Below are 21766 nucleotides of genomic sequence, written 5' to 3'. Positions count from 1 at the left end.
TTCCAAAGCACTTAAACCATGGCTCGTTTCTGAATTCCTCCGTCAATTAGAGAGACCTGCCATTCCGCGCTAGCCACTGGGGAAAGACAGATTTGTGCCTGGCTTATTCGAGGATGGAATTATTTATTGATGCATAAATAGACCATCTTAAAAATGATTGCTATAACACTCAACATAATGAGAAATGCCAAATAGGATCAAGATGCCCCGGGAAACTTTGCCATCCTAAGGTGCCTTGGAAATCCCTCCAGCTTTCTGCAGTGAATGAATTCTTCAGGCCATAGTCTTGAAGATGTGACTCCACACAAGGCCAAAGAGCACCGTTTTACCCTTCACAATCGGCAAAGATTTTAGCAGCTGCCTTCATCTGAAACAGAGTGGGTCCTCTTTCTCTGTCTGGGCTGTTGTGAACATTCGCCAAACCATATATGCTCCTACAGCCACAGTCAAAACATCAGCCTGGTGTGCAGGAGCAGGTGAGACAGGCCATGGCAGCCATGCTGGCTTTAGCCACGTTAATAACAACAAAAAGTGACTACATGTGTCTTTGAAACAAGGGCCCAAAAGACAGAATAAAAGTTTTCCTGCTTGTTTTCTTTGGCCCATTCATTATGCTAAAAGGCCAGTAAACAGCCCTGTGGAGAGGCCTATGTGCAGGGCACTGAGGCACTGAAGTTCACTGCCCAGAGCCAAGTGACTGCATCGTATTGGAACTGGCTCATTTCACCACAGGGAAGGCTTCCAATGACCAGAGCCCTGACCAACAGCTTATCAGTGTACACCTACACTCCCAGCTCTGGGGAGGCAGGAGAATTTCTACAAGGTTCAAGGCCAGTGAGTTCTAGGTCAACTAATAAGATACTGCAAAGAAAGAAAGAGAGAGAGAGGGAGGGAGAGAAGGAGAGAGGGAGGGAGGAAGCGAAGGAGGGAGGGGAGGGAAACAACAACAGAAGCTTCCAGAAGATGCTGGGTACTAAGTTTTTACAGAGAATCCCTTACCTACTAGCAGGCAATTATCACTATAAAGAAAAAAAATGCAATCTGTAAACCTTGACTGAATCGTTACCTGGGAGAGCCAAGAAATAACCAAAGCCAAGTATCGTGGCACACACCTGTAATTCTCTAGCATTCAGAGGTTGAGGCAGGAGGATCCCAGACTAGGCTAAAGGAGGGTCTAGGCCAGTCTAGGTGACATATTCAGACTCTAGTGGTTTTTAGATGAGATTAAACTGTGGTTTTGGAAGAGATATATTTTGATATGGGGGGATAAATTTTGAGATATTTCATAGTAAAATGTTATAATATCTGTCACACACACCAAAATGAGTAAAAATACACAACCACAGAAGGAAAATATAATAAAAAGTTCAATTTTGAATCTAAGAGTTATTATAATATTCCTTCAAGCCGGGTGGCAGTGGCAAACACCTTTAATCCCAGCACAAGGAAGGCAGAGGGAGGCAGACTCTTGAGTTCAAGGCCAGCCTGGTCTACAGAGGGAGTTTCCGGGCAACCAGGACCACACAGAGAAACCCTGTCCCACAAAACAAACACGGTCAGGTCAGGTGGTAGTAGTGTGCACCTTTTAATCCCTGCACGTAGGAGGCAAAGGCAGGTGGGTCTCTGAGTTCAAGGCCAGCCTGGTCTCCAAAGTGAATTCTAGTTCAGCTATGGCTGTTACATAGAGAAACTAAACAAACAAAAACCAAAACAAAACAAAAACTAATATTCCTTCAAACAGTTTATGTGATGTTTTCACTTATTTGCAAGTATTTTTCATAATAAAATTTATTTTTAAAGAACAAATTAATTAAAATCTTATACGCTTAACTGATTTTAATAACAAAAAAGTTAGAAAAATCAATTGGATATAGTCCTTTCAACGGCGCTGATAACAGAACACCATTCCTGATGAGTGGTCCTTAATTTCAGGGTAAACCGTGAATAATTACATGCAACTTCCAGCCTTCAAGGGGCTGTTTCCTACACAACATTACTGGTCTCAGGCAGTGACTCAGTAGTATGGGTTTTTGCCACAGCTAATGCATCTAATTGGAAGGCTTCGTACCAAAAAAATGTGGCTGAACCATTAATTAGCTGGACAAAATCCCCCATCTCCTTCCTGACCAAGTCCCATAAACCAAAGCCTAGAGCTTCCCTATTATAACCACAGCCCTCACCGGAATCCTTTCTTCTCAGACATTTCCAGCAATGCCCGAACCCTACCATAATCCTGTGAGGTAGGCACAACTGCTGTTGAGGTACATGAACAGTTCTTGTGAGGGCACCAATGTTGTAGAATTCAGAGCTTGGCATGAAGCACTAGGGTCCCCCTTTGACCCTTGGACAGAGCATAAGGAGTGTTGGCATTTCAGCCAGGTGAGCCCACAAGTAAATAAACAAGCAAAACTGCAGAGTGAGTGACAGAATTTGCACACAAATCACCGTGCCTCCAGGAGCCATGACAGAGCTGTGCAAGTTTTCTTCACAACTCAATGGCTCCATGTGGCTTTGGGGCCACACCCGCACCCTCGCAAAAACACTGACACGAGGTGACTCAAAGGAAATGGATTTCCCTAACATGTCAAATTCTCTGCTTTTAAAATCGAACAAAAGCATATTAATCTTATCACACAACTAAAGCTAATTCTGTCTAAACCTTTTTTCAGAATGAGGTGTCATAACGTCACCATTCGGTTATTATCAGGACAACCACACAGCCACAATCCTAGGGGTTTAGGGTAGAGATCAGTTTGCAGAGTTGCCACTATCCGGGAAGATAGTTTCCTCTGTAGGACAACTGAAACTCCGTCGGCACACCCAAAACCCTGGAGGGTGGGGGGCTCCGCTTTCACAAAGGACGAGTTACCTCACGGCCCACTTTCTCCACTTGACAACTTTGCTTTGGTGACTGAAGAATGACTTCACGCACCATTTTTAAGACAAACCAATCCATAAATATTTAGTTGTACACCTACTTTCCACAAAAGTTCGTGAAATCAGAATGCTACAGTAGTTGTCGCGGATGGTGAGATAAAGACGGAGCATACTCTAGAAAATAATAAGAAAGTCTCGACAGAGACCTGAGGTTTGCAGCTTCTGTCAAAACTCTGAAAATATAAGGTTTGGGTGTTTCAGGATATGTAAAGTGTACCTGGAAGGGGAAAAAAATGAATGAACAAATAAGGTGCTCTTCTGAATGGTAAGTTAGTTTGAATGGCGAAGTTGTCAGAGCAAAGGGTTCTTTCGTATGCAACTTGCTTTAGAACGCTCCAAGATGAACTGATTAATATGAACTGATAGATGGACAGATGAATGCACAGTAAGGATGAGAGAACTGTGAAATGGTAATGGGGAGATGCGAGTGGTCCACACACAGCTGCTGGTTAACGGGGAGATGCGAGTGGTCCACACACAGCTGCTGATTAATGGAAAGATGCAAGTGGTCCATACGCAGCTTAGAAAGACATTCAGTTCTCCTTAACGCTTGAAATTTTCAGTACAACATGTTAGGAGGAGACACAGGCCCAACACGGCTAACCACTGGAGAACAACGTTAGCAAATGAGGTAACTAAGAATGGTTTCTAAGCTTTACCTAGATCTGCTATGCAGCACTGGCCATTCTTCTTCACCAGGATGTTTTTGCTCTTTAGATCTCGGTGAGCAATAGCTGACTTCCCTTGGGTCCCAAATATCTCTATGTGCAAATGCGCAAGACCACTGGCTATGGACAGCACTATCCGAAGGCAGCTAACGGTGTCCAACGTCGTGAGCTGAAGGTAGTCATACAGAGATCCCATTTCGTGGTAATGTGTGATTAGCCACAGCTGGGTGCTGGAGTGTCTGGATGTCATGTCCGAAGCAATGAAACCTGGGAAGAAGGACGGGATTTTCACAGTGAGAACTCCACCTTGTGACTCTTGAGAACCCAAAACGGTCACCGAGCGCATCTAACCTAGAACAAAATATAATTAATTACAAAAGCACCAGGGAACAGCATCTACTCCTGAAAGGAACAGCGCCAATGAACGGCAAAATGTCCTGCCAATTTCCACCATAAGTAATCCTTGTAAATACTAATATACAGTATAAAGAATCACATGACACTTATACTTTGGTGCTCACCCGTAATAAAATTTTAGAACTCTTGACAGATAGTGCTCTAACCCTACGAACCTGGGAACTGGATGCTTGCCTTCTAGTCCTGACCTGGCACCATGAGCCCAGCACCCAGAATCCTAATAGTTCAGAGCAGGTAGGTATGGCTACTGCCATGCCTACGGCAGCCTCTGCAGAATCTAAATAATTTTTTTCTAAAATAAATAATTAAAAAAATTCAGAGCAGGCACTGGAATAGGCTTGTATCCAGAGGTGGCAGAGGTCTTGGAGAGAAATGAGACACGCGCAGCTGCTTTTGTACACATCCTAAGTACAGTCAAGGAATTCTTTCCCAAAATAAAGATCCCAAGCTAGAAGATACAATTCCAAAAAAACCAAACTGCTAACATATACTTGTGTAGTAAGCCCATACTCATTTCTTCCCCTGAGGGGGGGAAAAAGCAAGCTCTCCCTCTCCCCTTCCCTATGAACCCTAGATCTTAAAGAAGGATTATGTTTGCCCCATTCATTATGTTTTAAACCAGGAAAAATCACTTTGAAATCACTAACAGGACCTTTGTAACTGTTTACCTCCCAAGTTTATGTAAGTACATTTGATTCTCAGTGCTGGAATGCTGTTGTAGGATGACTGGGTTTGGAGTCCAGAGACGTGCACTAATGAAAGCTGAGCAGGTGCCTAGACGTGGGGACTTGGGTACACCCACTTGATGTGTTTGTAATACAGGGAGAGGATGGTTAGACCCAATAGTTCTGTCAGAACTGTCGCGCTGGCTCTTCAAGAACTAGACGTGATCAAAAAGTGATCGATCCTCTGTGAAGTTTGCAGGGGCCATGCTCTTAAGGAACCAGGAGAGGTGCCAAACGGACGGTGTGGAGATGGCTGGGCCCTACCAATAGACCACTGCTTCACATACTGGCCCTACCAGCCTTGATCATGATCAAGTCACGTAAGATCTCCACTTGCTCTCCTTGTTTATAAGATGAGGGTAACAACGTTCATCCTAAAGGGCCATGCCAATGTAAGATAGTGCATTCGAAATGCTCAGCATGATGCTGAGCACACAGTGTGTACAGAGAACAGTTTAATTGTATACTTTCAGGAGCAGTGTGCTTCCCTCCCCAGTAGTCTCCAGAGATTGCGATGTTAAGCAATCAACAGCACTCGTATGTGAGTGTTTGTGCATCCACATGTATGTGTGTATGTGTTCGCATGCGTATGTGAGGATTCATGTGTGCAGGTCACAGAACAATTTCAGGTGTCAGTCCTTGCTTTTCCCGTTCTTTGAGATCTGGTTTCTCTTGCTGTTCTCTGATGGGTATACATTAGCTGGTGTGTGGCTCCTAGCAATTCTCCTATCTCCAGTCTCCAAGTAGGGGTGTGTGGGATTATAAAATTTCTGCACTACAGCACAGCTTTTACATGGGTTCTGGGAAACCAAACAGGCTGTCAGTCCTTCAAAGTAACCACTGGACCAACTGAGACATCCCCCTAGCCCCTCAGTAGTGCTTTAAATTTTAAATTACATTTATTTTTATTATATTTATTATCATTTATTTATTTTGTGGAAGTAAGCAAATATGCACATCCACCATGGTGCATGGAATCAAAAAACATGTGGAGGTCTGTTCTCTCCTACCATGGGGATCTCGGGGATTGAACTTAGAGCAAACTCAGGTCTAACAGCAAGCACTGAGCCATCTTACCAGCCCATCACACTAGACACAGAGCACAGGCAGTTATGGCGAAGGACAATGGTGATCACTGCACAGACACGCCAACTTTAATGCTATTCAATTTTATGCTTAAAAACACATAAAGCAGGATGGGAGATGTAGTTGGTACAGGGCTTGCTTGCCTAGAATATAAGAGACCCTGGGTTTGGTTCTCATCTCCACATAAGCCAGGCATGGTGGCACTTCTAGCAGTAATTCTAACACTTGAGAGGTAGAAGCAGGGAGGTCAAAATTCAAGATCCTCCTTGACTACATAGGTGAGTTTGAGACAACCCCGAAAGACATTAGACCCTGTGGCAAAAAGAAGGCATAAAGCAATCGATATCATATGTTTTTAAAGGAGCATGATGTAAGACGTGGAGTAGACCTCCATACCAATCAACCTCCTTAGTGACAGATAGGGCAGTGAACGCGCAGTCAGATGCAACTTTGGCAGGAGCAGTGGGCCTCGAACGGTCCTTAGATTAGGGAAGAGTTTTACTCCCCAGAGTAAAGGCCAGTTTCCCAGCACCACAGCGCAAGCTTGCGTTAGTTACACCTGATCTCTTCCTCGCCAGATGCAGCAGGATGAAGGCTTGAAATTCGAGCTAGCCCACAGGTTTAACAAAGGGAACAAACAAGGGCCCAGAGCATGCGACTGTGCCTACATAAAAAGAATAAGTTGAATTGAACTATTTGCTTTGGGGACCTAGACTTTGCAATACTCCTGGAGAGGAGGATCATAATCAGATCCCGGAGACATAATATGCAAGGCAGGCACGGTGTGGCACAAACCTCTTCTCCCACTGATTCAGGGGGGCTGAGGACTGAGGGCTGCATGAACCCAGGTGTTCAAGACCATCCTGGGCAATGCAGCCAGTCTCTGTTAAAGGTTAAAGGATGGAAAGGAGATAGTAGAGAGTCAAGAACAATGCAAATAAGGCCAAAAGCACCTGTCTGACACAGTCCCACAGAAAGAAAATTACTAGATGTAGCCAGACATAAACAGATTTGTAACTGAAGCCCAAAAGACTCCTTGCAACTGACAACTAGGGAGTGAGGAATGTCAGGCCTAGAAGTCACCAACACCGTAGACCAATTGGGGAGCACTCAAAGACGCATTTTAATTATTTAATTCGTGTTTGTGTGCATGGCTGTTTTGCTTGTGTATGCCCCAGGTGCGTGCATGCAGTGCCCACAGAGGCCAGAAGAGGGCATCAGATCCCTGGAACAAGAGTTAACAAAAGGTTGCCAGGTGGGTGTGGGGAATAGAACCCAGGACCTCTGCAAAGGCAACCAGTGCTCTTAGATGCTGAGCTACCTCTCCAGCCCCTCAAAGATACTTTTAAATGTCTCTGAGACTGACCGTCACCATTGTACTGTTGAAGCAAAGCTTTGGATGACCACCCAATCATCAGCCACCAAGATTCCGGGTCACATTTAAATACTAAATTGATAGAAAGGGAGAGGAGTATAAGGTACAATACCCAGACATAATCCAATAGCCATACAGTGGCCAACACTAGAGCCTACAGTTAAATTCAACACAGATTTCTCTTCTATTTTTGAAGACTCACTCTAGGCAGCTTTCACCATATGTGTGTATTAATGGAAACGCACTTCAAGCCTTCTGAAACTATAGAAGCCATTGCTATAGCAGGATGGTAGTGGGCACTTCGCATATTTCTAAAGTGTTGCTAAGCTTTCGTGATAAGATGATGAAAATTCATCTATATTTTGTGAGTCCCAGAAGTATGCGAGGAGTTTTCAAATGAAAATGTATGCTGAATCCCTCTGTAAATCTGGTCTTTGAAAGTGATGCCTAGTTTGAAGGCATGTGCATCTAATTACAGCGTCCCTGGGAGCTGTGAATCTCTAGGAAAAAATCCAAAGACCTTTCTTAGTTTGATTCTAGTAATAAATATTCAGGAAGGGCGGGGCAAGTGGAACCACCCAAGAAGCCTTGAAGTGAACAAAGTAGAGCAAGTTGGTGTGGTTTAAACACTCCCGCAGGTCCAGGAGTAAAAAGTCCTGCGACTTCTGTTTAAACACATCCGCAGATACAGGAGTAAGAAGTCCAGCAACCTCTGTTTAAACACATCCGCAGATACAGGACTAAGAAGTCCTGCGACTTCTGTTTAAACACATCCGCAGATACAGGACTAAGAAGTCCAGCAACCTCTGTTTAAAGACATCTGCAGGTCCAGGAGTTAGAAGGCCCTGCAACAGATTTCTTTTTCATCATGCAGGTAATTATAACCTATGTGCATATTTAAATTTAAAAATACCTGTTAAAAAATTAAATAGTCTATAAATGCTGAGAGTCACTATGTCGTTTTCTGGAAGAGACTCTAAACTGCAGATGTGACAAGCGGGAGAGAACCAGGACAAGCATCTTATCTCTACCAAGACCAGCTAATGAAAGCTTGTACTCACCTAAAATATTTTCATGCCTCAACATCACAGTGTTGTACAGTTCTGTTTCCCTGAACCATGACTTCTCATCGCGGGAGGAGAAGATCTTTACGGCCACATTTTCGCCTTGCCAGCTGCCCCTCCATACTTCTCCATACCGGCCCTTCCCTGGGGACAAACAGATGAAGCACATGAGAAACGTTTTTGTTTTTCCTAGCAAACATAGTCAACCTGACAGTGTCCTCATATTAGGAACCTCCATCTTCCTCTCTGCAAACGAGCCAGTCATGTCGGATTGTGAAGTTGAGCCCCCACCAATGGCATGAAACAAAGTCACCACCCACATCACAGAGGCCATTTCGGCACATGCCTTCACTAGTTTGCTTTGGGTTCTGGTAGACCCTTTTTGCAAAACAACTGCCTTGCCAATAACTTTTGCTTTGTGTTTCTTTATGTGATGCTGGGATTATTCTTTGTTTCTGATATACAGAAGGGTAAATACGGGACACACAGGCAGACCAAACAACTCTTGTAGTAAACACTGAGCCTAAGGCCAGAAACTCTTAACCCCTCCCATTATTTGCTAGGCAAACTCAATTTGGGAGTTCAAATACTTTACCTACAAAGATATACAAAGATAAGGTAGAACTCTCCTTTCTCTGTCCACCTCATTGTGACAGGAAACTGCCTTCCAATCAGTGCCACACAATTAGCTGATACTAATTAGCTGCGCATTTATATTTAAATTGCTTTCCTGAAGGGTACCTAACGGGCATCCCTAATCCTGCAGGCAGGTCAGCATATCTGTAGATGACACTGTAAAGTCACCATGTCAAAAGGATAGAAATCCTTGTCATATCATTTTTGAAAACACAGGAAAGGTGATGACACAATTCAGAAAATAGTACTGATTCTTAGATTTCAATATGATATCAAAAGCCAAAGGGGTAAGGGTATGAAGCTAGATCACCGAATGGCTTCTCTGGCGCCCTTCCTTTACGCTGGACGCTCCCAGGCAATTCTAGTCACGAGTATCGCATGTGCTCCTGTGCTTTTCCCACACAGAAGGACAGTTTGAGGTCCTGGAGATTAGCAACAGACTGGTGTTGGCGGGAGGCCGTTCTGCACAATCACCACCACCTCTAAAGGGTTTCTTGGAGAAAGATAGTTTTCGAAAGCAGATTTTCAAAATCACAAGCACGCAATTCCAGAGGAGCTCTGACTTCTGGCACCGGTCATGGGTGTCTGTTTAGAAGGTCCCTGGTGATGGCGCACGTGGACGACACTTAAAAGAGTGTTTGGGAGTTAAGAGATGGCTCAGCAGGTAAATGTGCTTGCTGAGTGCGAGCCTGAGTTTGACCCCTAGAATCTATATAAGAGAGAACTAACTCCACAAAGTAGTCTCTGCCATACATTCATATATGTGTTCCATAAATGTATACATACAATACTAATAAATAATTTTTTTAAAGTCACCTGGGGGCTAGAGAAATGGCTCTGTGTTCAAGAGCACTCTACGTTCTTCCGAGGACCCAGATTTGATTCCCAGAACCCACAGGATGGCAAACAACCAATGCCCTCTTCTTACCTCCTCAGACACCAGGCAAATCTGTGATATAAAGACATGCATGCAGCGCCGGGCGTGGTGGCGCACGCCTTTAATCCCAGCACTCGGGAGGCAGAGGCAGGCGGATCTCTGTGAGTTCGAGACCAGCCTGGTCTACAGAGCTGGTTCCAGGACAGGCTCCAAAGCCACAGAGAAACCCTGGCTCGAAAAACCAAAAAAAAAAAAGAAAAAAGAAAAAAAAAAGACATGCATGCAAGCAAAGCACCTATGCACATAAAGCAGTCGAATATTTTTTCAAGTCACTTGAAGAGCATATTTTAGAAAATGGGGTGACTTAGCTCCATCTGATGCATGCCCCCTACTTTTTCATTCAATAGCCACATGCTTATCGAGGACAGATTCCCCCTTTCAATAATCTCTTTAATTATAGGTAAGGATGATCAAAGAGGCAGGAAAAAGGAGGTCATTATCTCAAAACTATGGGGGTCACATGGGCTGTAATAGCCGGGGTGGCAGGCAGTGCAGCGGGAGATGAAACTACAAGGCAATGTCATGAGCCTGTCAGTCCAGGCGTGTGGCGACTGCTCCATCACAGGGCTGCGGTAGGCAGCTGCCGAGCCACCTGCATGCACACCCGCCCTGTGCTCTGTTGGAAACCTACACCAATAAGAACCTAAACATAGAAAGAAAGCAGGTGTGTCTAAGTCACACCTGAAACAGCCCCCAAACCACCGACGGCTGGGGATGAGGCTTGGCGACGAAGTGCCTGCTTCATAGGTGTGACCCACAGGGATCAAAATCAAGTTATCCCGCTTGTACAACAAGCGCTTATTGACTGAGCCATCCCCTCAGTCCTGAAAATCAGGACCTTAAAAATGCATTTGGCCGTTGGATGTATGCCTATAATAATCCCAGCACTCAAGGGACAGAGGTGAGGGAGGATTCAAGAGAAGGTCATCTTTGGCTGTGTACTGAGTTCTAGGTATGCCTGGGCCAAAAGAGACCCTGTCTGAAAAACAAAGCATTCTGCACCATCTTCACAAAATCCACGAGGCAATTACTACTACTACTACTACTACTACAACATCATGTTTGACTCAGAAATTCCCAATTCCTGGGAATTCATGCTGCCAATTCAGAAACAGAAGAATGTGTGCTAAGTCCTTTATGAGCATTTCAGCTAACCCACCAGTCAAACTGACTTATTGCTGAGTCTTTTTAAGGACTTCTAATAAGTGCCAGTACTTGAAAAAGTGTGTGCCCTCATAAACTGAAGGAAGGTGGGCCAGTGATACGGCTCAATCAGTAAAGTGCTTGCCACACAACCCTGATGATCTGAGTCCAATCCCCAGCACCCACATAAAGGTATAAGGTGACAACCAACGCCACAACACTATCCTCTAACTTCAGGTGCGTCATGGCATGCACACACCCACACACATACATCATAGACATACATGTGCTGGAGAAGGCACACACCCCCCACATACATCATATACACATATGTGCTACGGCATACACACACACATACATCATAGACACACATGTGCTGTAGAATGCACATCCCACACACATACATCAAATACACATACGTGCCGTAGCATGCACGCCCCCCACATACATCATATACACATACGTGCTGTAGCATGCATACCTCACAATACATCATATACACACATGTGACATGACATGCAGAGACCCACACACATATGTAATATGCATACCATGTGCCATAGCATGCACACATCCACACACAGACATCATATACACACATGTGTCATGACATGCACAGACACACACATATATAAAATATACACATATGTGCCATAGCATGCACACATCCACACACAGACATCATATACACACATGCAATAATAACAGATCAAAAAAATTTTAGTGAATAAAGGAGCACAAATTTTTTAGAAAAAAATTAATCCACCAACTTAAAATATGGTGGAGGAGAAAATTGAAAGGCTATAAAAATATATATAGCTCTTGGGAATAAGGACTTAATAGGAAAACATTTAGTAAACTTCACTCTAGTTTTTAAAAGTATATTTTAATAAGTTTCCTTGTTTCTGATTGATACACAATAAGCAGATAAACTCATCATTCTTTTTAGAGGGAGGGGACAGTAGAAAGGATGGGAAAACCTTACTAACCAAATCTATTACCTTAGATCATTCAGTCCTTGGGCAACACAGCCTCTTCGATTCACTCTGACTAGGCATTGTCTCTACTGCTTGGTGATGACCCCCTTACCAGCACTTCAGCAAGTTCTCAAACATGAGTCACAGAGAACAGAGACACCCCCCCACGGCTATCTCTCCCCCCTCCCGCGCTGAATAATCACCCGGTGCTTGGCACCTCCTGCGCTTAGTGAGGAAATACAATAAGCAAAGAGAAGTAGGCTTTTCCAAGCCCCATTCTACTTCTAGAATCACAGCTGATGCTGTCCATTTCCCAAAAGGAAGGGAAACCGAGAATTACCAACACACTCCAACAGGGTAATCTGGCGAGCCACAGTTCTCTGAACCAGAAATGGAAGACCAGAGCCACTTCCTGAGGTACATGAGTGATCCAGTAATTCCTGTAATGAAAACAAGATGAAAAAGAAATTACTGAGCTATGGCTCCTGCTTCGGGGCCCTATGATGCATGCCGTGGTAACCAACATGAGCTCCATCAACTCTGGTCATGTGAACCTGCTAATGCTTGAAAACTGCCCCTGAAAGGACCAGAAACTGTGTGTCTCAGAAAAATTAAGAGGTAAAGCAAAGGCAGGTTTTCCTGGTGCATAAGTCATTCTTTCTTGAGCCCTAGAGGTTTCTTTTTAACCAAATACATAAGAAGGGAAGCTGATCAAAGTTAATAAGCACATTAGAAAGTTCAAAGGACTGACACGAGGAAAAAGTAGGAAGAATGGGGGTGGGGGATGTTTCAGCATTAGAGCTGTGTATTCTGCAATTCTCACTAACTATCTATCCAACGATCTACTTTAGTTGCCAAAGAAATTAAAGATGTCTAATTAGAAGCAGACAAATTAGGAGTATGAACATCCAAGTGTAATGGAAAGATTCTAATAGTATGTAGACCATTAAATTGGTACTTATAGGTGCGTGTTTCTTACAGGTAGGTGTTTCTCTGGATGGAGGCTCCTTTTTTTTCAGGTAATAGATGAACAAAGGAGCCACTAAATTAATACTTACTAGCCGTTTCTGAACATGAATTGCAAACTAGAAAGGAAAGACGTAAAACAATATTTCATTTAAAACATAAAACCAGAGTTGAAAATTGATTTCTCCCAGTGAGCATGCTGGCAAGAGATTGCCAGTTAGTTCACTTATGAAGTTTTCCTTTCTACTGACCTCTGTGGTGGTGGAGGGACAGTTGCAGTATCAGCTAACCCTCCCCAAAGTTAGTCCCTTCCCAGGACACGAGCAGCGTAGGCGAGCAACGCATAGATTTCTGCAACTTTTATCCTCTCTCCCTCCGATACAGCACTGCTGCACAACACTATTGATCGGTAAAGTTACCAAACTATGGTTGACGGGTAAAATTACCAAAAGCTGAAGAGTCAACAGAAGAAATCCAGAACCCACAAAAGGATAATCAGGAAGAAAATGGATGTTGGTGAAGCAGGGTTCACGCCTCTCCAGCAAGTCTCTCTTGCCTCTCTTGCCATGTTTGTCTCCATTCATTCAATTATTTGTGAGAAAAACAACTCTGGATATTAAGCTGTTGCTTGCCCGTGATGCCCAGTTTGGGTTCTAATCACAGATTTAAGAAAGGGTGGGAGGAGATCAAACAAAGACTAATAAAGACCTCCCTCAATCCCTGAAGCTCCAGCCATGGGTAAGCTTTAGCAAGGCCACACTTTGTCAGACCGTGGCAAAGAACACACCATTCACATAAGGAAATAAGGACAACTGGTTGTTTCTTGCTATGTCATTATATTGTGACATTCTGTCAGCTGATGGGGCTGGGCTGTGTTGAGAAAACTGTTTTGGCATAGGTTTTCATTCCTACTTCAAAACCCTAAAAGCTATTTAAACAGTAATTTACACTAGACGTTCCAATTACTGCCCTTGGTAATTAGACACGTTAGCAGCTCCGAGGAACAAAGTTCTGACTGATCTACGTTAGAATCGTGCTCTGCTGAAGCTTGGTCGGGAATCATCCTCACGTCTTCCTGCTACAAACTCCATAAACCCATCCGCTTTACCCTAAATCTCAGAACACACTTCAAAGCCAATATTTAATGGAGGGGTATCCTCTTCCAGTCTCACTGTGCCATAACTCAGACAGCTGAGTAAAAGGAGGTGCGCAAGGATAACTTGTTCCTGTTTTATGCAGAACACTGATGGTGCAGGCAGAAGGGCATGGTGCAGGCTGTATCATCAGCAATGTTCTGACACCTGACCACAGGTAGGTCCTACGCCTGTCCAGGTGCATGTAGCACATGAGCTAAGGGTGGCCACTGCCTAGGGTATATCTTCTCTAGAACACGAAAAAGTTGCAGAGCAAGCCTAATTAGAGAACTCCCGGGCACTTAAGAGACTTGTCGCGCAGCGGAGCCAGCCTTCATGCATGACGATCTGCTGTGAAGACAGGAGTGTAGCATTAAACAGCTCGGAATCACATTACGGAGATGACTTGATTGACTTGCAACTCCGTGGATTATGACAAGGAGGGAGCGGATTTGGTTGTGTCATTTGCACCTAACGCCCACGAATCCACGTCTTTTTCAGAGAAGCCATGTCGTTAGTATCCATGGAGAACTCTGCTACTTTATTCTTTTGCACTCTATAGTAGGCTGTTTATGGTAAGTGACCTACTTCCCCGGCTTAGCTGAAAGTTTAGCAGAATAACTAAAGGAAGACATTCACTTGGAAGGGGACACTATAGCTTTAAAACATATGAGTAACTTTATATTTTGACTGTATTTATTTATTTGCGCAGCGGGGGGGGGGGGGGGTAGCCTTGCCACAGCACGTGTTTGGAAGTCAGAAGACAGTTTGTGGGAGTCAGTTTTCTCCTGGGGATTGAATTTAGGTCATTGGGATCAGCAGTGAACATCTTTACACCCTGGGCCACCTCACTGGCTAGGGAATAATTTTCAAATGTATAAACATAGTGCCTTCTATGCTGAAGAAGTAAACTCTGAAGGGTCTGGAATAAGGCACCCTGCAAATAACTTTGGAATTTTACATAAAATAGCAATAATCTTATTGTATATCGAAACAATAAAAAAAATCACAAATGCTTTGCTTCCCCCCCACTTGTAAAGGAAGCTACTAAAACATTCGAAATTCCGGATGTGCTACACATTTCGACTGGAGGACGCCGGTTCAATCAGCTGATTATACTCCACAAGGGGGCAGTACTGGAGCATCAAAAACTTAATGGCTACTTCAGGAGAAGTCAAGTTTCTAAAGTATGGGGTATTCAAATCATCTAAAAGGAAAAAGATTTTTTTTAATATTAATGAAAAGATGCTTCCTTGAAAAAAAAAACAAAAAACAAAACGTTTTTGTTGTTACAAATAGAGCAATTGAATAGCGCCATTCCAAGCCTCCAAAACTCCAGTCCACCAAACATTCTTTATCCCTTTTCCTCACATTCCCCAAAGAAAAGTCAGCACCAAAAATCTACTAAAGTAAAATCTCCAAGCCCGTTCTTCAAGTGTCTGCTTAGATGGATGTGCTCATGTACGGGAGCCAACCTGATGCTCACATACAACTGGACATTGGTCCAGTGCACATCTGAACTGTCAGTTCACTGTTGGCTTTCCACACTCAAGAAAGTATCCATCTCCATTTCTGGGGTCACAAACTCACCGCTAGCGTGCTGTCTCCAACATTGGTGGTGATGAGCCCTTCAATGGTACCATATTCCACATCTCTGGGGTTGAGGCGTTCTTGGTTGCGTCTTTTAAACTTCCTGAGAGCAACTCCCAGGATGCAGGCTAAAAGACATACCGCAAACACCACCGAGAGGATAATAAGGCCAACTTCCAGGTGGAGATTCTGTGATCCAGGGAAGGATTTCCCTGGAGAATGGGAAGAAAATGGTAAGTGGGAGTCAGGACCACCATTTCCTTCTTCTTTACCAACATCCTAAGAAGTGGCTCCCGATCCTGGCCAAACAATCTCACAAATCAAAACAATTCACAACTAAAACACTCCCTAACATCCAGCCAATGGCACAGCCATTTATTCAAGTGATCATTCGGTTAGGCAGAACTGACGTTTAGAAAGGATCCCGCCGAGAATCAACTGTATTGGTGCACGACTGTCGAAGAGCTTCTAAAATACAAGAGCCATGTAAGCCTCGCTGCTGCTCTTATTAACTTGAATTTCATACGGAAAGATGATTTACCATTAAGCCCTGAAGGACAGCCATTCCACTGTAATACCCCACGGAGAAATCTCCCCTAAGCTTTCCCTTTTTCAGGGTTCCTTTCAGCAACCCAACTCTCTACTCAAAGACTCTTTAAGTTTCTTTAACTCCCCAAGTCCTGAGAATCAGGTTGGCTCACTTAATACTCTGCGTGACAATGCATGGCAACGCATGCTGTTGTTCATGTCATCTGTATGGCAATGGAGGATATGTCGTGAAATGACAGATACTGTGGTCTCTCAAATAAGAAATTCCTTACAGGAAATGCCTTCTGTTAAAACACAGGCTGGTGAGAGAGAGGGAAATGGCTCAGGGCAAGAGTGCCCACTATAAAGCCTGCCAGCCTGAGTTTGACCCCTGAACCCCAACTCCTATAAGTTGTCCTCTTATCTGCCCAACACATGCACGCACACGCAGGTGCGTGTGTACATGTGTGCACGCACACACAAACACACAAATAAGTATATAAATAAACGTGTACAACTTAATGTGTGGCGGTGTGCGCTTATCAGGATCTTCACCCTGTTGACATAGCTTTTGTGTGAATGCAGAGATTTCTTCTTGTCCATCCCTTCTGTTAGTAGAAAATTAACACACTGAGCATACGGGAAATAACCTTTGAGTTCAACTACTTCAATATTTGATCCCTGTTTTTCAAGCCCTTGTTATTCAACCCTATTTTTATATTAGAATGGAGTCTCTTCTACCTGCCCTAAGCAGGTCACGGTAACTTAAAAATTGCCACATGAACTATCAGCTTTTTGGTTTTCTGCCTCCTGCCTCCTTTATGCCTCATGACAGTCCTGGCAGTGAAGGCTCCGAGTGGCCTCTCTTGTGCCATTTGTCATATCCTTCTTCCACAAGCTCAAAATCATAGAATTAAACCTATTAAGAGGTACTTTATATTAAGGAATAAATTTGGCTTGGAGTGGGGGCCCATGTTAATTTTGACAGTAACTTTGGATAGCCCCTTAGAGTTCACTGTATGAGAAAACAGTTTCGGAGGGAAACCAATTTCCAAAGGACATGGAATCCATAGGAAACGCATGAGGGGGAATTCCATAAGTACATGGCTCATGCACAATCACATATGACTTCTGTTCACATGGCCAGGAATTATATTTGGAAGATGCTGGAGAACGTTCCTTTGTCCTCTTAACAAAGGAAAGGCATTCCATGCAAGCACCAGGTACCACATGACCTAGAGCTGAAAGTTTACTAGGCTGAATTACTAAAGGAATTATGAACGTCACTACCACCCCTTAACAGAAGGTGCTATCGGGAGCCACACACCTGTGCGTGGTGACCTCTGGTCAGCAAACCCTGTCCCTAAATCTTTCCTCGATGAATGTCGCATCACTCCCTTGCCCCAGAATGCTCATTGTCCTTTTAGATTGCAAAAGCCTTTCTCTTCCTCACCCAGGCTGACCTGCCATGGCTCACCAGCTCTGGTTCAGGGTGTAAGAGGAAAGCTTCTGGCCACACAGATCCTTAACCCACACAAACTTGGGGCAACACTAATAAACCCCCTTGATCTAGAAATAGAAAAAGCCATGGGAACCTTTAGTGGGCAGCTGGGCAGTGATGTTTCTGTTACACCAGTCCCCCTGGCAGCATTCCACCGCTTGGCCAGGCGACGGAGGGGTCTTGCACGTCATCTTCCCCTGCTCGTAAACCTGAAAGCAGCCCTTCTGGTAGACATGGAAGCCATCGTTGATGCTCAGAGAGGAAAAACACTGCTGGCCTTCGCAGTGGTCCTCGTTCCCGCAGGAGAGGCCCTCGCACACACACATGTAAAGCTTCGAGTTGACTTTGGGCTTCTCATCTGCAAAGGAGAGGTAAGAGGGGAAAACGATTCACTCATATGAGCTTCATCACTCTCAGAGGGAAAAAAAAAATCAGGTTGCCCTGAGATCACCCCAAACCTGATCACAGAGACATCACCACGGACCCATGTCTACTCCACACGACTATCACACAACCAAAGAATAACGCCATCCTAGTCCATGGGTCTATCTGTCCGTGCTCTGTAGTTTCCTTAAGAACATGCTAGCACAGAGACCTAACAAGGGGCTGTCCAGACTAGTGAGGAACCCCTCTCTTATATCTCCAGTTCCTGCATCTAAAAAGCAATATTTGTTAGGAACATACACTTCATCACCTTTATTCTATACCCCCCAAATGGCTCCTAAATAAATATATGGCAACCATTAGCACCATTTCCTGCCAGCTCTGCCCCTGGAAGCAAGCAATGATTCGGGACTTGAGTGTTTCAGAACACACTTATAGAAGAGTCGATAGCTACAAACCCAAGTTCTCAACCTTCTTAACCGGATGCTAGACTACATGTGATGATGATGATGATGATGATGATGATGATGATGATGATGATGATGATGATGGAGTCTGTATATTGGTTAAAATTACAATTAGTAGCTCTTAAGAACTGTCTACTGGTAGGAAAGAAGGGAAAAAAACTGGCATCAAATACTCAGGCAGAGGGCACAAACAAAGGGAAAAAAACTATATTTAAACAATTAGGTAACAGGTATGACCAGGGACCAGGCAGTTCCCGGTGACGCCACCGAGAAGCAAAGCAAAGTGAGACAGAACCGTATCCCAGGGAGGCACACTTCCTCCGACCTCCCAGCTGTCTTTCTGCAAACACTTATTTGGAGTTCCATTTTCACATCGTTCTTCCCACCTCCCTCATCAGGATGATTAGTTCAGACTTGCTGCCTCCAACACTTTCCGCCAGCTCAGGGAGCAAAGTGAAGACAGAATTTGCCGAGTTCAGTCCTAAAGGCTATTCCTTAGCTTGCCAAGGCCACTGTCACCAAAGCCCTATTCAAGGAAATCCGACCTCTGGAGCAAGTCTCTCCCAAGGTCTGTGGCACAGGGAGGCTCCCCTCTGATCCTTGAACTCTCAATAGCCCGTCTGTGAGATAACTGCTTTTTTCTTTTAAGTTAAAGAAGAAGAAAAAAAAGCAAGAAACAAAAAAAAAAAAAAAGAAAAAAGAAAAAGAGGTCGGGTGGCTGTGCTTTTAAGACAAGACCTTAAAGTCAGGTCTTTGAAAATGTCAAGTTCATTTACACAGAGTCGTGTGGGTGTGTATAGAGATGTGGGTTATCTCAAAAAGAAAAATGCGTTTTTAATCTTTCTTCTTCCCTCTTCAAAGAAGTGGAAATATAGTTCACGGCCCACTGTCGTGTGGGTGCTGCGTCCCACAGAGTAAGTACATGCAGACACACAGACAGGGCCTTCTGTTTATAAGTGACTTGCTAGCTCTTTTTGAAAGCCACAAGGGGCTCATCCGAAAGCAAAGACATGCCTGAGGGCAGAGAAGCCAAACTAGCCTCTGCCGGTGCTATGTATGCCACCAGACCAACCCCTGAGGATCAAGAGCCCTCAGACTTTTCTAATGAGTAAAAGCTTTAAGGAGTAAACAGACGGTAGAGGGAGTCTTTATTTTCTCTGCCTAGAGAGATCCAAGAAATATCCCTGCCCCTATCTAAGTCTATAAGAATAAAAATCATATATATGTGTATATATACACATATAAATACATGCATACACACACACAATCCAGCAAAAAAGCTTACTCTTGCCAAAGGAGAGTTAAAAGATAATATTTCTAGGGAGTCTAGACATGCTTGCCACTCTTGACTGGCATGAAGCTGGGCTGAGTATTGCCAGCTACACTGCCCGACAGGTGATAGCTCTTGAGAAGGAACTGAACCGGGGAGGGGAGTTATTGGGAAGTTAATGATGTCATAGCGATGGGTGTGTGATCTGAAATGAACATTAAATGATTGTATTTTAAAAACTGAAATAAGGCAACAGGTACAAATTTAAAACACACACTTTAATTATAGAGGATTTGTAATCATATTTATCCAAGAGCATAGTTAATACACTGAAAAGGACATTGGCCAATACTGGGTTGAAGATGAAGAGCTAGTTAGTTGTGATGAAGAGGTAAGACGAAAACAAAATAAAGGAGTGACTATTCACAGACCGATGATGGATAACCAAAGATCATTTAGTCAATGCACTGCACCAGAAATACCAACAAACTGGAAAGATCGTATTCATCACTGAGCCTATAGAATGGATGGATGGTCAGAGAACGAGGCTACAGCTCACGGAGAAGCACAGGACGCATGGGTGAACTGCCCAGGTTTATCTACAGCAGTGGTTCTCAACCTTCCTAAGGCTGCGACCTTTAATACAGATCCTCATGTTGCGGTAACACCCAGACATAAAATTATTTTTGTGGCTACTTCACAACCGTAATTTTGCTACTGTTATGAATTGTAACGTAAATATCTGTTTTCTGATGGTCTTGTGAAAGGGTCATTCGACCCTCAAAGGGGCCTCAACCCCTTGGTTGGAGAACCACTGAGCTATAACATCACAATATACAAAAAAGTAAACAAACACACAGATAAATGCACGGTCCAAGACAACAAAAATTCACACGTTGTGGTTGTAATAGTATGTTTCTATTTTCTGTTTTCAAAGCTGTAGCCTAAATTAAACTCTCCAGCCATTGACATAGGAAGAAACGCCACTTTCCCAAGGCCTCTAGCTTTTGACAAGATACATAGTCTGACAGGTGTTTGGACTATAACCAGAGCATTTTACCAGACACAAGAAGCCCCAAGTCATTTTAACATTTAGTGGGGCCACTTCTGTCCTGCGCAAAGGCAGGAAGCAGCATTAACCTTCATCAGCTCTCAGCCCTGCAGCCTCAAATAAGTCTCCTTCAACCTTCTACTCACTTCTTGCAGTTTTATAGAAAGAAATAAGAGTTCCTGCCTGCTTTCCTGTCAGTGATTCTTTTCAATCAAATGTCAAAATGCCTGGTTTACCTAGTCTTGCTCTCCAGACTCAGGACAAAGGAAAGAGGCAACAGGAGAAGAGCTGGTATGGGTATAGAATAATTAACTCCATCTTTGATATGGAACCAGGAGCCAAGCACGAATCCAAAACCTTCATCAAATCTGGTTCTCCCATGCTTTCCTCCCAACATTTCATTTATTTAATTGGCACATTCCCATAAAACTAACTAGTAAATCCTTTATGCACTTACTTTACACACACACACACACACACACACACAATAATAAATGAGAACCTTAAGTTCATAGTACAAGATGGCAGTCTGTGTTAGTTTGAAGAGACGTCAAAGCAATTTTATGAATTAGGGTTACTAATTCAACAAAGGCTAAGAGGAAGGCAGAACACACTTAGCTGCTAATATCCACAATTCTTAGGAATACAACAAGTCTCAAAGTGCCCATGACTCACTTTTTCAGTCTGGTAAAATTTAACATTCACCATAACATGTGTGGGCCTGTTTTATTTTATTTGGGCTGGGTGTTGGGCTAGGGGATGCCTTTAAGGGCTACATATAAGAATGTGTGGGTTCCTAACCTCTCAGACCATGAGATCAATACACTATAATTGTGTCATGCGCTGCTCCTCCGTGGCGCAACAGGAAGTGTGATATATCTAAAGTGAATATAGTCTTTACACCTGCCTGT

General features: G+C 43.7%; 1 protein-coding gene across 1 annotated transcript in view; it reads right to left on the bottom strand.

Moving 5' to 3' along the window:
- Acvr1 (activin A receptor type 1) overlaps positions 1-21766 on the bottom strand; it is a 118062-nt gene that overhangs the window by 9837 nt on the left and 86459 nt on the right. Inside the window, exons 3-7 of the mRNA XM_057754948.1 lie at positions 17778-18041; positions 15655-15866; positions 12306-12405; positions 8270-8416; positions 3597-3872 (exon numbers count right to left, since the gene is read on the bottom strand). Coding sequence (XP_057610931.1) covers positions 3597-3872; positions 8270-8416; positions 12306-12405; positions 15655-15866; positions 17778-18041 — 999 coding nt within the window. The remainder of the gene's footprint in view (positions 1-3596; positions 3873-8269; positions 8417-12305; positions 12406-15654; positions 15867-17777; positions 18042-21766) is intronic.

This window comes from Chionomys nivalis, chromosome 22 (assembly GCF_950005125.1).
Source record: "Chionomys nivalis chromosome 22, mChiNiv1.1, whole genome shotgun sequence".
NCBI lineage: Eukaryota > Metazoa > Chordata > Mammalia > Rodentia > Cricetidae > Chionomys > Chionomys nivalis.
The sequence above is the reverse complement of the archived record's forward strand: the minus strand, read 5'-3'. Positions and strand labels throughout refer to the sequence as shown.